General features: G+C 35.1%; 1 protein-coding gene across 1 annotated transcript; it reads left to right on the forward strand.

Moving 5' to 3' along the window:
• The first annotated feature begins 8,281 nt into the window (after nt 1-8,281).
• Nucleotides 8,282-10,165, forward strand: LOC110906294. Its single transcript, XM_022151467.1, has 3 exons — nt 8,282-8,897; nt 9,224-9,295; nt 9,500-10,165. Exons 1-3 carry the CDS (start codon nt 8,827-8,829, stop codon nt 9,714-9,716), a joined length of 360 nt encoding a protein of 119 aa, XP_022007159.1. The 5' UTR covers nt 8,282-8,826; the 3' UTR covers nt 9,717-10,165.
• The last annotated feature ends 5,391 nt before the right edge of the window (nt 10,166-15,556 follow it).

A 15,556-nucleotide genomic window follows, 5' to 3' on the forward strand; every position in this document is an offset into this window, starting at 1 on the left:
TCTGTTAGAATGTATGCTGATGAGGTTGGGGGCTTGTGACAGAAATGTCTATGGATCTAGTAGATAAGGGTTTTGACCGGCTAACACAGGAGCATTACGAATCCCAAAAGATGTATGAGAAAGGAATTGTGAAGAAGTTATTGGGATATGTGACGTTCCTCGATACCGCTCACAACAAGTTTAACGAGAGACAAATAGAGCTTGCAACAAGACTTACCGGCATTGTCCCGAGCTTCGATTCGTCTTCTGAATCTTCGGGAATAATCACCCGTTTTCATCAAGATTGCAGTACTATCTTGTTCGATATTGCCTACTTGCCTAAGGATATTAGTAACTTAACTGCAGCAGAGTATTACAAACATTTAGGCACACTTGAAGCTCATCTTTGTAACTTTAAAGTTACATATGATGAGTTTACCAACATGATTGTGCAAGCACATTCACCCCTTCAGAAGGAATTGCTAAACTTAATGAGATATATGAAAAGTGGGTTGAAGTTGTTACCGAACTTCAGGGGTTGATTCTGGAGTGTCGGGCAAACTTCGATAACAATGCTCGAGAATTGCAACTTGCTAAACGCCGTTTGTATAATCTGAGCACCAAGTTTTTGACTGGATCTATGACCCGGTGGGCGCGGAGTCTGTGTTATACTTTCAACAAATCAGTGATCAAATGGCGGAACTCATGGTTTATCAGAATTGTTTTTTTGGCTAAATAAGTTGAAGAAAGCGTGAGGCAATTGGTTGCAAACCGATTTCAACTAGAAGATGAATACTACAAGAAAAACGTTGAAGTTAGATGTTTTTTATTCGATGGTTACATAGAGTCTATACCCAAGTACAGGTTACCTGCTGATGAAGAAGTGAGAATTGGATAGGTGAATTCTCATTTCTTCATCCGCATGTACCCTGTACTTTGGTATAGACTCTATGTAACCACCGAATAAAAAACATCTAACTTCAACATTTTTCTTGTAATATTCATCTTCCGGTTGAAATCGGTTTGCAAGCAATTGCCTCATGCTTTCTTCAACTTCTTTAGCCAAAAAACAATTCTGAAAAACCATGAGTTCCGCCATTTGATCACTGATTTGTTGAAAGTATAACACAGACTCCGCGTCCACCGGGTCATAGATCCGATAAAAACTTGGTGCTTAGATTATACAAACGCCGTTTAGCAAGTTGCAATTCTCGAGCATTGTTATCGAAGTCTGCCTCACACTCCATAATCAACCCCTGAAATTCGGTAACAACTTCTACCCACTTTTCATATATCTCATTAAGTTTAGCAATTCCTATTTGAGAGGGTGAATGTGCTTGCACAATCATGTTGGTAAACTCATCATATGTAACTTTAAAGTTACATAGATGAGCTTCAAGTGTGCCTAAATGTTTGTAATACTCTCCTACAGTTAAGTTACTAATATCCTAAGGCAAGTAAGCAATATCGAACAAAATAGTACTATAATCTTGATAAAAACGGGTGACTATTCCCGAGAATTCGGAAGACGAATCGAAACTCGGGACGATGCCGGTAAGTCTTGTTGCAAGCTCTATTTGTCTCTCGTTAAACTTGTTGTGAGCGGTATCGAGGAACGTCACATATCCCAATAACTTCTTCACGATTCCTTTCTCATACATCTTTTGGGATTCGTAATGCTCCTGCGTTAGTCGGTCAAAACCCTTATCTACTAGATCCAATGACATTTTTGTCATAAGCTCCCCAGCCTCATCAGCATACATTCTCACAGAAGTACATATAAATCCACCGTTCATTTCTGCTTCTCGTTGAGTAAGTACATGCGCATACTTTGGAATCAATGGATAATCCATCTTATAAAACCAGCCATTATAAAAAAGAATTAGAAATAAACCTAAAATTAGTTCCATCACTGCTATTCATCCAAGACTTCACATAATTAATTTCATGGACAAAATCATTTTATAGCAACTTTTACCATAGCATTTTTTTACATTCAGTTCTATATAGCTTCAAGTATATCTTGCATCATTAAATATTGTATTTTTAAATATAATCGATTATATAACTTATAACTTATAGCGAAAGTATAAAAGAAAAAAAAAAGATTCTTAAATAAAGTATTTACATATGAATTTATGTTGTAACATAGATATTTATGTATAACTAGAGTTTGAAACCAATTAGACAATAATATTATATATAACATAAACCAATTAGACATAATATTACATAATTTTAATTGCCAGTTACTGGGATATTCCTATACCAAATCTCGTAAGTTCAATTGAAGACGTTACATGCAGTGTTTTAAATATCGGTTTGAACCGGTCGGTTATACCGGTTAAACTGTATACCGGACATGGACCCGGTACGATAATGGCCGGTAAAACCCGAATACGGTATGTCTTATATAACGGCGGTAAATCCGGTTCTACTGGTTCAAATCTTTGAACCGGTTTGCATTACCTTAAAATATGATTGTTTAGTTGTGATAAGATACAATATTAAGGTAATACCGACATTCCATATTTGCGGTATTTAACTTAGTGCCTTCCATTTAAATATTTGATCGATGTCGAAACTGATACCCACCTCGTACAATTTAATATTGTTTATAAAAATGCTCTTAAAATGCTTAATACTTTACAAGATAATAGTTGTTTTTTAGATAAAACCATGACCAGTTACATAAATCGTAATTGAGATTCGATTGATCTATGAGAAGAATTTGTATTTTATAGAATTATATGGTTAACTAGAAACACGATTGAACCGTTTTAGAGCCCACCCCAATATGATTTAAAACCCGGTTTTTAAAACATTGGTTACATGTAACAAACAAAAAAAAAGTTCAAAAACTTTATATACATACAAATATTTTGAAAGTAAGAACAAGTTTATTAGGTAATAAAAAAGTTTCCCAAACACAAATTAATGAACATTTAATTTTTAAAGGATAAAGAAATTGGAAGATGGTAATCTGAGTTCCAAACATCAATCTGTTGTCTCATAATTCATCATCGACAATACTAAAATTAAAACGTTACCAATGGAGTTCAAGAAAGAAGTGTAAGGTGTAGCTGCAATGAATGATGAAGTAAGCTCAATACGGAGTGATCCTGTAACAACAAAATCCGTATTATAATAAATGATTAAAAATAAGAATTAAAAAAATGACAAGCGTCACTATTAAAATCTTTCTACCACATTTATATTTTACACTAATTTTAATATTTAATTCCTACAATAAACATGTTAAATCTTTATATAATCTCTATCTCCATCCATATCTCTTCTTTATCTCTTTGCTATCTCTATAGCTAATAAATATAAATCTTAGGGGACACATGACACAATTATATGTAACCTTAATTTTTGTTTTTTTGCTATCTCTATAGCTAATAAATACAAATATACCCATTTAACTTACACGCATAGCTAGTGGCGGACCCGGAATTATTTTCTGGGAGTACGAATAATGGGTTTAACCATATTTTCAATGGGTATGATCGAGTTTTCTACCTAAAAAATACATTATTTTTTTTCCAAATGGTGCGCCCGCTCACCCAAAAAAATACACTGATTTGATGTCTCTTTTTTTAAAGCATATGTCGACGTGAGGACAAAGTAGTCTACTTTTTGATTTGAGTAAACTGCTAAATTCGTCCCTGAGGTTTGACTCAAATTGCTAGATCAGTCCAAAATCAAGTTTTGTTGCTAAAATAGTCATTGGCCCTAATTTATGTTGCTAATTCAGTCCAATTAATAGGAGTTAATTGCTAAATTTGTCCCTAAGGTTTGACTCAAATTGCTAATTTAGTCCAATCATTTCCCCTTTCAGTGGACTGAATTAGCAACATAAATTAGGGCCAATGACTATTTTAGCAACAAAACTTGATTTTGGACTGATCTAGCAATTTGAGTCAAACCTCAGGGACGAATTTAGCAATTTACTCTTTTGGTTTTTTTTGTTTTATTTTTTATTTTTTAGTAGATAATAGTTTTAATTTTCCTTGACATTTGTACGTGAAAATACATGATATGAATCTTTATTCAATACAAGTTTTAAAAGCTTTTAGGCAACTCTTTGGTAAAAATGTCATATGTTGGCAACTAAGACAAGTTATGTTGCACATTTTTAAGAGTGAAAAGCAATTTAGTTTTCCAATATTATTTCAAACACAAACCTCTCAAAATATATGGTATTCACAACCAGCAAATTTTAGAGAGTTTAACGTGTATGAAGTCGGGAACCTGATAGCCGAAGCTTCCGGTTAGGAACTGGGTATCGCGTAGGGCAGCTATGTGCAGAAGATCTAGAAGCTATTACTTCAAAGAAAAACGTTATTCCCAACCTTAGAAAGAACTTAGGAATGTATGGGCTGAACTACAAAGAGTTTCATGTTCTAAGCAGCGCGGCCCCACGGTGGGCGCCACTTGTTGAAACAACAAGGTAAGGTCATATGTCGTTCTAGAGAGAGAATGGGACTATAGAGAGAGAATGAGATTCTAGAGAGATAGTGTAAATGGCTGGAATGTTTAAGCCAAAGTGGATGATTGAAATAGAGGGTGTACCCTCTATTTATAGGCATGTTGCCTTTTAACCCTAATGGGCTTTGGTTGTGATGGACCGGGCTGGCCCACTAGGCATGTTCTCCTGTTTGGGTTGTTAAGCTTCTGACAGGAGGGTCTCAGCTTCCCGGCTTTGCTGAGTGGTAGCCTCAGGGGTGCAAATAGTGGGTTTAACCATATTTTTTGGGGGGTGCGAATAGTGGGTTTAACCATATTTAACTTACACGCATAGCTAGTGGCGGACCCAAAAATTATTTTCTGAGGGTGCGAATAGTGAGTTTAACCATATTTTCAAAAGGTATGATCGAGTTTTTTCCTAAAAAATACACTAATTTTTTTTCAAATGGTGCGCCCGCTCACCCAACCAACCATCAACATGGGTCCGCCCCTGCGCATAGCCTTACATGATTTCTTTTTCAATATTACATTGGATGCATTCCTTATTTCATTTTCATTATTTAAACTATTTAAACGTTGGACTATAAGAAGTAAAAAGCAGGCAGAAAAACATTGTAAATTAGAAATAAAGTATCAATAAAAAACGAAATCAAGTTGTGTCTCTTTCCGCACTACACATCAAAGAAAATAACATTTTGCTAACGAAATCAACACCTATTCATAAAAAGAATGCCATGATACAAACTCAAATAAACACTGAATATACATCATCATTAGGGGCGGATCCGGTCTACATTTGTGGGTTCCTTGGAACCCAGTGTGTTTGAAAAAAAAAAAGGAAAAAAATTAGTGAGAAATTTGTAGAATTTAGAAAAAAATAGTGAGAATTAAAGAGGATTTATCAAAAGGAACCCATTAGAATAAAATATTGGATCCGCCACTGATCATCTTATTCTAAATTCCTATTATATATATATATATTGATTAAATGAGCAAAAAAAAGTTGAAAGAGATGGATGGAACATTAACCTTTTGCTGATAGACGAATCCTGCTGAAGCATTTGTCTTGGTATATCCCCTTCCAACAGTGATCAATACATGGTGAAAAATGCCGATTTACATGTGTGTTTTTTTATGTGTGTGAATCTAGGGCTTCGATTGAGGGCATATTATAAAGAATCGATGGTGAGTGTGGCTGTGTGGTGTGAAGGGGGTGGTGGTGGTGAAACTTTTCAGTAACTTTCAGTTTGAGTAACTTTCAGTTTGAGTAACTTTCAGTTTGAGTAACTTTCAGTTTGACTGATAGGTAAAAATGGTAAGAGCAGGTCAAAAAGGGTAAGGTTAAACAGGCTACTTTTTACACTCATGTAGGGTTGAGCTGAAAATCACTTCAAATTTGTCTTTTAGTGGGTGTTTGGTTTAGGTAACCTAATCCTATAATCTTGTGTATACATTTTTAGAACATAAATCCATATCATTCCACATGAAAAAGGGCAATTACAAAGCAATGGCAGGTAGTCGGGCAACAAGTTGCGCCGCCACCCCCTTTTGAATAGAAAAACCAATTCTACTAAATACAAAGTTTGAAACCTTTAGCGACGAAGAATTACTATTAACGACTTTTTGAACCCGATTCAAGAGTCGTACATTTTTAGGTTATTTTGGAGCAACTTATAACTTATTTAACTTGTTGACTTATAAAAGTGAATAAGTTGTTTTTAAAGTGTTTGAATTAACTTATATAAGTTCTTTTTGTGTGTCTAGAAGTTGTTTTTGAAAAGTTAGAAATTCTAACTTTATAACTTATGACTTATATAAGTTAATAAGTTGTTTTTGAGAAGGACTCCCAAACACCCCCTTAGATATGATTACATAAATTATTTTTTTTCTAACATTAATCTAATTTTATTTATAGAACTTTTAGGTTTTTTACATTAGAATTAGACTTTGGGCTTTTTTTTCATCCCGTTTGAATCCCGTTTGACCCTGAGTCCTTTTAAGGAAGGAAATGGAGAGAAATAGAAGGAATACTTTTATTTATTTTCTTCATTTTATATTCTTCGAGATTGGAAAGATTTAGATGAAAATGATTTTTAATACATAAAAATCTTAACTTTTCTTTTCATTTTATTCGAACTTGGGAACAGTAAGAGTTAATTAAATCTTTTCTTTCCACTCCCTTTCTTTTCTCTCCTTAATTCATTTTCTCTTTTTCTTTTGTTTATTAAACTCAGGAGCAGAGCGTTCGGGAATGTATTTGTATTGTGAAATATCAACTGCAATGAATTTGAGGTTGAAAACCATTGTTTCAATGATGAAATATTCATCTTTTAGTTAAATGATTTATTATATACATTTGGAAGTGCTTTGAGTTCAAGATAAGTAGAACCATAGCTATTTGATTATATTTGCCTTTCTTTTTCATGGCAATCTCCCATTAATTGGATAGTTGTATGCCAACACCACAAAGACGGGAAAATGGGATGGTGGTGACGACTCAACAACTAGGGTTTTTGGAAGAGGAAACATAATACAAAGGAGAAACCACAAGAAACTCATTTTATTTATCTAACTTATCACATACATTTTGTTATATAGTACTATGAAACCCTAAAAGTATGTTTAGCCAAACTCTTAGACATTTCTACGGAAATGCATTGAAGCCATAGAAAACATCATGGAAACCTAAAAATTTCTTATAAATTCAGGACACTTAAGACATTTTTTTGTAAGTAATGTTTTTAATACCGGACCGGACATTGAACCGACCATCTAAATTGTTCACCGGTCGGACCGGATATATGAACCAGATGATATCATAAATAATTTAATAATATATTTGTTAAATTTTCAAATAGAAAATAATAAATTAAATAGTAAGAGTTAAAATTAATAAACCATTTAAATATTTAATTTCCCAAGACATTCTTTCACTTCCCTACTTTATGGTTTTTTTTTAAAGAAGTTTTAATTATCTATTTATTTTCTAGTATATCTATTTTAGCATTCATCTTCCAAATCTTCACATTGATGAACCACCTCATATATATCTTTTCAAATCTTCACTGGTTGATTATAGCATGGCATATAATTCAGTAGTCCGGTTACCGGCCAAATCAACGACAACGACACAAGATCCGGCAATATCATTCTTCTCTTTTAAGACCCAGTAATGTAGTGATGATTCCGGCCATCTCTTTCTTCTCCTTCAAGATTTTCAACCTCCGGTCTAACCTTATAACCACCGGCCATCTGGTCAAAACCGAACCAACCAACCGCCCGGCTCGATGTAAAACGGTTCCAACACCTTGGCCGGACCGCCAACGACACCGACCCCCGGTCCAACCGGTCCAGTTGTGAAAACGTTGGTTGTAAGTCATCTTTATGTATGAAACTTGATGGCCTATGGGTTTTGTTTTGGTTCACTCCGTCATTATCTATTGCTTAGGTCATCTCAGATAAATTATTTTATATAACTGATGTATATTTAACTGTGAAGGGATATGGTCCCAAAAACCCTACGCCAGCACAGAGGATCATACCATCATTATACTCCAGGATCATCTTAAGTCTTGCGTGCCTCGCGCAATCGATTTAAACAGACCTGGGATGATCAATTCCTAGCAATCATGCGCCGGAGCTTTGAGAAGGCTAATATTCATTTAACACCCTTGCGCGGGCCCGCGCAAGGATACGGTTAAGCTTGAAGATATAACGACTAAAGCCCTCAAGTCTCAAACATATCCACACGCAGGGAACTTAGGATTGGCTAATTTGTTTATACATAGAAGTATAATCTAAAAATGACAGCTTATTTTCATGCCAAAGGTATGCAAAAGAGTTCGCTTTGACTATTTTGGTGGTCAAATTGATTAATCGTTGTTTGGTTCACAATATGCATGCTTTTCTTCTACAAATAAAGGTTTATGATTAAATTCGTACCTTTTCATATGAAATGATGGGAGATTCATGCCTCTGGTGGATTCGCCATGGTATTAGGAGATTCTCCTCCACATTCAGGTTCACTTACTCCCTTTGTTACTCTTTGTACACATATGTAGTGTGTCGTGTCTTGTCGCTATTGTTGTTCTTCGTTCAAATTTGTTTTTGGTGTTCATCTATTTAGTACACCAAATTGATTTAACTGGTGTTCAAAGGCCTCTATCCATGATCAAAAGAAGGCAGTCAAAACACCGGCGCCTCTCTGGCGAACTGGCTATTTCTAATTTTCGAATTCGTGTTGATGATATCGGAGCCTCCGGTGTACGACCATGTAATTTGGTCTTTAGGAGCTGATGAGTTGAATCAGAATTAAGAAAATGTGGTATAAACAACTTTTGCAATTGGTATTTCTTCACCCTGACATTCACACAGATGGCGTCGGTTACGCTGGTGAATCTCTTGAGGCACCGTTTTGAGTTATCATCTGGAAGCGGGTCATTAAGGTATATGTTTTTTTTAAATAATGTATTTCTTCTCCGTATAGTAATTTTGATATTTTGATTGGTGATTGCAAACTTCAGGGGATGAAAATGGCATTTTACTCTTTCGGGTGTTTATTTTTTTAAATATTTTTTAATGTATTTTCAAACGGACATACATGAACAGAAATGAACAAACATAAACGAATTTAAATAAAGGAACATAATTGAACAAGTATTTTTTTTGTTCATGGTCGCTGTAAGCTGATCACTGAATGTTTGGTTTGCTTACAAGCCTAGGAATGTTTTTTACTTTTTATAATGCAATGAATGGTTGTTGTTTTTAACAGAAACCATTGGTCTACTGACATAGCATGCATACTAAAAGGCAGCGGAGTGACTTCTATCTTACAACTTTCAAGGTAAAAACATACAAGTTGCAATACAATATATTAAAAAGGTTTTAAACCTAATCATCATATCTAATAAAAGATAACCAGTGCATATAATCCACCTCGGTTTCGAAAAAGAAATTACGCCGAAACATTAATAAAAAATAAACTAGTTCTTGTAATATAATAGACAACTGATATTTTAATAGCTCAATCCTGTTTCTTTTCAGCCAGATCCATGACCTGTTTTAAGGCATCCTCTTCCTGCTTTGATAATTCCAAACATGCGGATAGCACCGACTCCATTCCCTCTGTTACCGACGCTATTTGCTTTCTACGTTCTTCGGTAAGACAAAGTTTTTTATGCTTCCGAGGTCCACCACTAAACCCCTCAGCTTCAGAGCATTCATTGCTACTTCCAATTCGAAAAGCCTACCACACACGTCATTAAGTTCTGATTGGTTAGTTTTGATGTAGCTTTCCCAGTTGCTAGATGTATTCTTTTGTTTTCTAACTATTTTTGAGATCTCCAAAGTCTCCATTTCCTCAATGATGCTGTTAAAATCGTTGGTGTCTGAAATTTTGTGTATCAAAGCACCCAGTTTATCCTTTTTTGTATCCGACTGCTTCACGAGTGGCTTCTTGTTGACCTCCCACTTGTTCAATCGCCGACTGGATCGATGATGCTATCTTTGTATATAGTTGGTGTAACATGTTCACTTCATCACAAGTATTTGATACATGCCGCTTCATTATTAAGCCGATGAACAATCCGTTCCTTGCATTAAGCCCAATGATGTGTAGACGGAAGCTGGCCTTGTATTCCTTGTACATTGTCGCATTAAGTCTTCATATCCAACCATGTTATCAATCTCTTCTACACATTCATTATATTGCCTTTCAAAAACCCTGTAGTTAACATAAATTAGTGTCTTTGAAGAGTATATATATATGTACACAAATATGAAATCAATAGAAATCTTACCTTGAAAAGTTTCTTTCATCTCTGAGAAATACGGAACAACCTCATTGAATTTATAGAAATAATTAAAATCTTGGGATTCCAAACCACACACGTGGTTAACCACTTTTTCTTGTTCTTCAAGAAAATGCATATGGGTGTATGTTAAAGTATTGAAGTAGGCTTTAAGCTGCCTAAGAGCTTCTTTAAGGCAATTTTTTTTCACTTGGTAATGATTAGCATCCAAGTCATCATACTCTTCATCCTCATTCAAAAGATTTATAATTATTTCTACCTATTGGTTAAAGGCTGTACCACATTCTTTGACGAAAGCTTCTGTGAAACCAGCTTCTTGTTTTTTAAACATGTCAAGCGGAGCCGATTCGTCCGACATTATACCACCTGCATAAACACATTATCACCAAACTATTCAAAGGAAGTATTTTATTCCTTCAAATTTATAACATTTAAAGAGTATTGTATATATTCTAATTTATAAAATTTTTAATTGTTGACTCTTTAAAGCTTTTTTTTCATAAAATGATAAATTCACACTCACACTATTTTATATTTTGCAACGTGTTTTTTTGCAGAATAAAACACGATACCAGCTAGCTCAGCTGTTTGTGACTGGAACAGTGGTATTTTTTTTTAACGGCCAACGAATTAATCCCGAGCACTCTCGGGGCACCCACTGGACAAACGGAGTACTCCGAGAGTAACCCGAGTCGTCCACTACCAATTCCGGGGAAAACCCGGTAACCCACCCGCCCGAAGGCACGTCGGTAAAATTACCGGTAAAACCCATTTGGCTCGAGGATCGAACCCAGGTTTCCCTGAGTCTTCTATCATTGTCCACTAGTGTCTCACTCCTTTTTTGCACCAAATGAGAATTGAATTTTTCGATGCGCCAACAGTTTTTTTCCAACTAAGGGAATGTCAAGTCATTTAGAGGTTGCCTAAGTTGTGCTTGCATTAATCTCCTTTCCTTTAGCTTGGGCCTTGGGTATTAGACCCCCATCGCTTTGGTTTTTGCTTTGGCAATGTCTTTTGGTTTGTAATCTGCTTGCCACGAGGCCTGGACAATTCAGGTGAGATGCAACGGACTTGACAGTAGTGGAGTTTGAACGGAAACTCGGTGGGGGCCAGACTCTTTAAAATCCAATATTTTACACTAAAAAACAAATTTTCGGTAAAACTAACAGTAAGCGAGAAAAAACGGCGGGGCCGAGGCACCCCCAGACCATCATTATCCTCCGCCTATGGCCGGCTCTTTTGCATCTTGCTAAGGTTGCCGGTTGATTTAATGACATGCATGCTTGTGTTTTTTTGCGGTTAAAAAAAAATTAATGATTAGCGTTCTATTCGGCCACCTCCATGGAAGTATTCTTCAAATGCTAAACTAGACATGCTGCACACATCCTTTATTATAGGAAGAGAAGCCACCAAACCAAGTTACCGCCCAACGTTATTATTAATTTTTGTCACTAGGAATCCTGTCACTAGGGATCCATGCCAATCAACAATAATAATACTATCTGCATTATCCACCGTTTGTACTTCACCATTCACGATCTAAATGATTAAAACGCTAAAAAGGTTATAACTTAACATAGATATTAAAAGCTAACATCCAAAATGCATAAACAAAAGCTAAAGATTTTCTCTCTTAAGAGTTTTCATTCAAATTGATAAGATAAGAAGTAGAAGGTCTACTTATCTTTCATGTGTTCCCTTTCTATATCTTGCAATTCAGAGCACATCTCAACTGCCAATCGCAACCCATCGATGTAAGAAGAAATTTGGGTTTCCAGACGTGCACTCACACATCTTTGAATGTTATCTGGGTCTCCAATAACCTTATGCAAACATTCAACAGCGACTTTTGTTTCATACAAAGTTTTACTTGTGCCATCTAGTCTCTGCTTCAGGCGTTCCATAACACGTTTTGAATTTTAGTATTTGGTCTCATGTTTCTTTAACATGTCCGAAATCCCCAACCTATAATAGGGATATACAAAGCTTCTGAAGAAATATGATAGGGAGAACCACTACTTCAAGATAAATGACCATCATTTAAATGTGACACTTGAGGACATTTTGTATTTGAACGGTTTGCCCATTGATGGAAAGGCAGTAATTTCATCAACCAACCGGGATAAAGAGGCATTTGAAAGAGTGTTCACTTCACTTGACAGAAATGAGAAAGTGATCGTGCCCACTTTGAATTAAATAGTAGAAACCCAAAGTAAAGAACACAAGGAACGGCTGATTGCCCTTCTTTTGATAGTAATTATCTGCTTTGTTACTCTCGTGTGTGATGATTATATCGTCCATAATTATCTAGTCCAGTTTATGGAAAAACTGGATGATGTTGATGGTTACGCATGGGGAGTGACGTTACTCGTATTTGGTCTCATCTCCTCTATAATTTCCGAAATGGACTCGACAGGAACTCTGTTTAGCAAGAGATCCATGGTTTCCTTTTTGTTTTGAGTTTCATGAAGATTGGCTTCTTTTTGTTCTTCCCATTGTTGAACTTTAACCAGGATCTTTTATGCAATGTCCTAGTATTCTTTTTCTAGAAGGTCCACTCGAAACGACACGAACCGTACATGTTGTCTTTTAATGTATTCGACGTGCGTACTGTTTCTTTCATCCAAGAACTCAATATCGGATTTCAAATGCCTTATATAACCTTCATATATATCTCCAGTCAATCGATCATGAGGTAGCATAGAGGGGTCGTAAGCTAGCGCCTGATAGTTATAATCTATTGGCGTAGTAGGTTTAAAAGGATGTATCTAGATACGTGGGGATTGGGTTATCAAAGCCCAATGGTGGTGGTTGAACAAATGTTTGAGGAGTTGGGTCAACCACTAGTACAGTATTTGAGGGTCCACCCATTTATGGGTCCTCAGGAATGGTAAGGTATGTTTGGGGCAATGGTGGAAGCGAGCTCGACCATTGTCCTGCACGTATGGAAACAAGCCTTGCGGTTCGTATACGATGCTCAAATACAAAACAAGGGTAAGGATAGTGTAAAAAGTGCTCAAAGTGTGAGAAGTGTATTATAACACTATATATAATACTATATAACACCATATAAACACCGTATAACAATATGTAACACCATATAATACCATATAACACTATGTAACACTATATATCATTGTATAACAAATATAACACTATACATCTATCATAGACATGCTATTAGACAACCTATAGTGTTATATTTGTTATATAATGATATATAGTGGTTACACAGTGTTATATGGTATTATATGGTGTTACATATTGTTATACGGTGTTTATATCGTGTTATATAGTATTATATATAGTGTTATAATACACTTCTCACACTTTGAGCACTTTGAGCACTTTTTACAGGATCCTCTGCCTACAAAACAATTATGTGTTTGCGGTCCGTAAGCACATAGGCTTACGGTCTGTATGGGGTCACTCAGAGGCCATAAAATGGCATGTTGACATATCTGGTCCCTCCACATTCATACTTTCACGACCTGACAAAATTAGTCCCTCTCATCCAAATTATTAGGTATATTTGAGAGTGGACACGTGTCATTAAATTATTCGACACAAATTTACAAGGTGTTACAGCTAGTCACGAGCTTATATATGAGTTGCAACATGAAAGAACTCGTCAGAAGCTGAGCCGGTGCCGGAGCTTTGAAAACACCGTCTTACGCTCAACTTTACTTATTTATCCAAGATAACTATATATGTAACTAAATACAGGATATATAATCATATAGCTACATAAGTTTTGAGAAGTAAATAGTAGGTAAGAAGCTGCAGACACAAGCGCAAGGAACTAGATGCCTCAACAACAAGAAGCGACTTCCTTGGCAATATGAGAAGAAAGGATAACTTGGCTGTTTAGAGGAAAAAAGATGAGATGTTGAGAGTTTGGATTTATGTAAATGGAGTGTCTAAAATTGGAGGAGTGACCCTCTTATTTAAAGAGGGTGTATCATTATACCCTAATGGTTTTGTCTTCTATTGGGCCAATGTATCCCAATAAATTATTACTTTTAGCTATTGGAATATATTTTAACGGATTTAATTTCAAAATTCATTAAACTCTATATTATTTTTAGCTCTTGGATTATATTTTAACGAAATAAAACAATAATGAAAATGCGAATAACATCTTTTTATATTAATTTATAGTAGTTTAAAGGGGAAAAGTTGTCTTTTATGAAATTTAAAGATTGGTAGTACAAATGATTTTAGTACCGTATCAGTACGGAATCGGTACTAGTCCCGAAAATATTCGAGAACACCTTATCTTAATGAAATTGTTGGCACAGTAAATGTGCAATACCGGTTTTAAACTTCAATGTGTTCATTTTAATTCCAAATACAGTTTCCCATATTCATTTAGAGTTGCCAAAATCTATTTCAACATGTTTAAAGTTTAAACACATATATTAATTCCGAATGCCCAAGATTATTAATTTGATTATAAATAATTGGAATACCGAAATATCGTCTTCACAATACTAAAAAACTAATCACATTTCATACACAAAATTGGTACTTAAAGTGGGAAGACAGAATTAATCGGTACCGATACCAAAATGAGTAAAAACAAAGATCTTTACCGGTACCAAAGTTGTTTTGTCATTATCAGTTCTGTTTTCTGTACGATACCAGTACTTGGTACAATATGCTCATTCCTAACTGGAAGGGTATAATGAGAATTGCATTCATTGTCTAGTTTCTAACACCACATGCAAGGCGTATGCATATTTCTTCATCTTTTTTATATCTTTATCACTTTTTATGCGTTATTTTTTTAGACAAACCATAATAACGAGCGTTTTTTATGTTTAAATATAAGTACGGTATCGTTATATAAAAAGTAAAAACTAAAAAAAAAACTACGTGTAACTTTGATTAAACCTTCAAATCTATATCTATATGATACTTAACCTACTAATTGTTCAAGAGTTTTATCAATATCAAACATGTGTACCCATACTTCACAAAAATATACACGGATTGACACATACACATCTAACCATTTTTTCTTTTGCATATTAACTAGTTAATGCCACCGCCCGCGTTGCGGGGCGATGGCCGAATAATTATCAATTAATTAAAAAAACACTATTATAGTTTTGTTAGGAAAAAAAACTAAAACGATGACAAGACCGTAGTTCAGAGCTCAGGGCAAAACTGTAGCTTGTAAGGATTAATGAGCGACTTTTAGTAAGCTCCTTGACATGGAAAAAAATTAAATCCAGTCAAGTAATATAAAAAACACTTTTATAATTTTGCTAAAAAAACTTAAACAATAG

Source organism: Helianthus annuus, chromosome 14, assembly GCF_002127325.2.
Source record: "Helianthus annuus cultivar XRQ/B chromosome 14, HanXRQr2.0-SUNRISE, whole genome shotgun sequence".
NCBI lineage: Eukaryota > Viridiplantae > Streptophyta > Magnoliopsida > Asterales > Asteraceae > Helianthus > Helianthus annuus.

Coding starts and splice junctions, on each gene's coding strand:
- LOC110906294 (XM_022151467.1), top strand. CDS start 8,827: ATGGCGTCGGTTACGCTGGTGAATCTCTTGAGGCACCGTTTTGAGTTA. Junction 8,898..9,223: donor TCTGGAAGCGGGTCATTAAG/GTATATGTTTTT, acceptor TGTTTTTAACAG/AAACCATTGGTCTACTGACA. Junction 9,296..9,499: donor TCTATCTTACAACTTTCAAG/GTAAAAACATAC, acceptor CTTTTCAGCCAG/ATCCATGACCTGTTTTAAGG.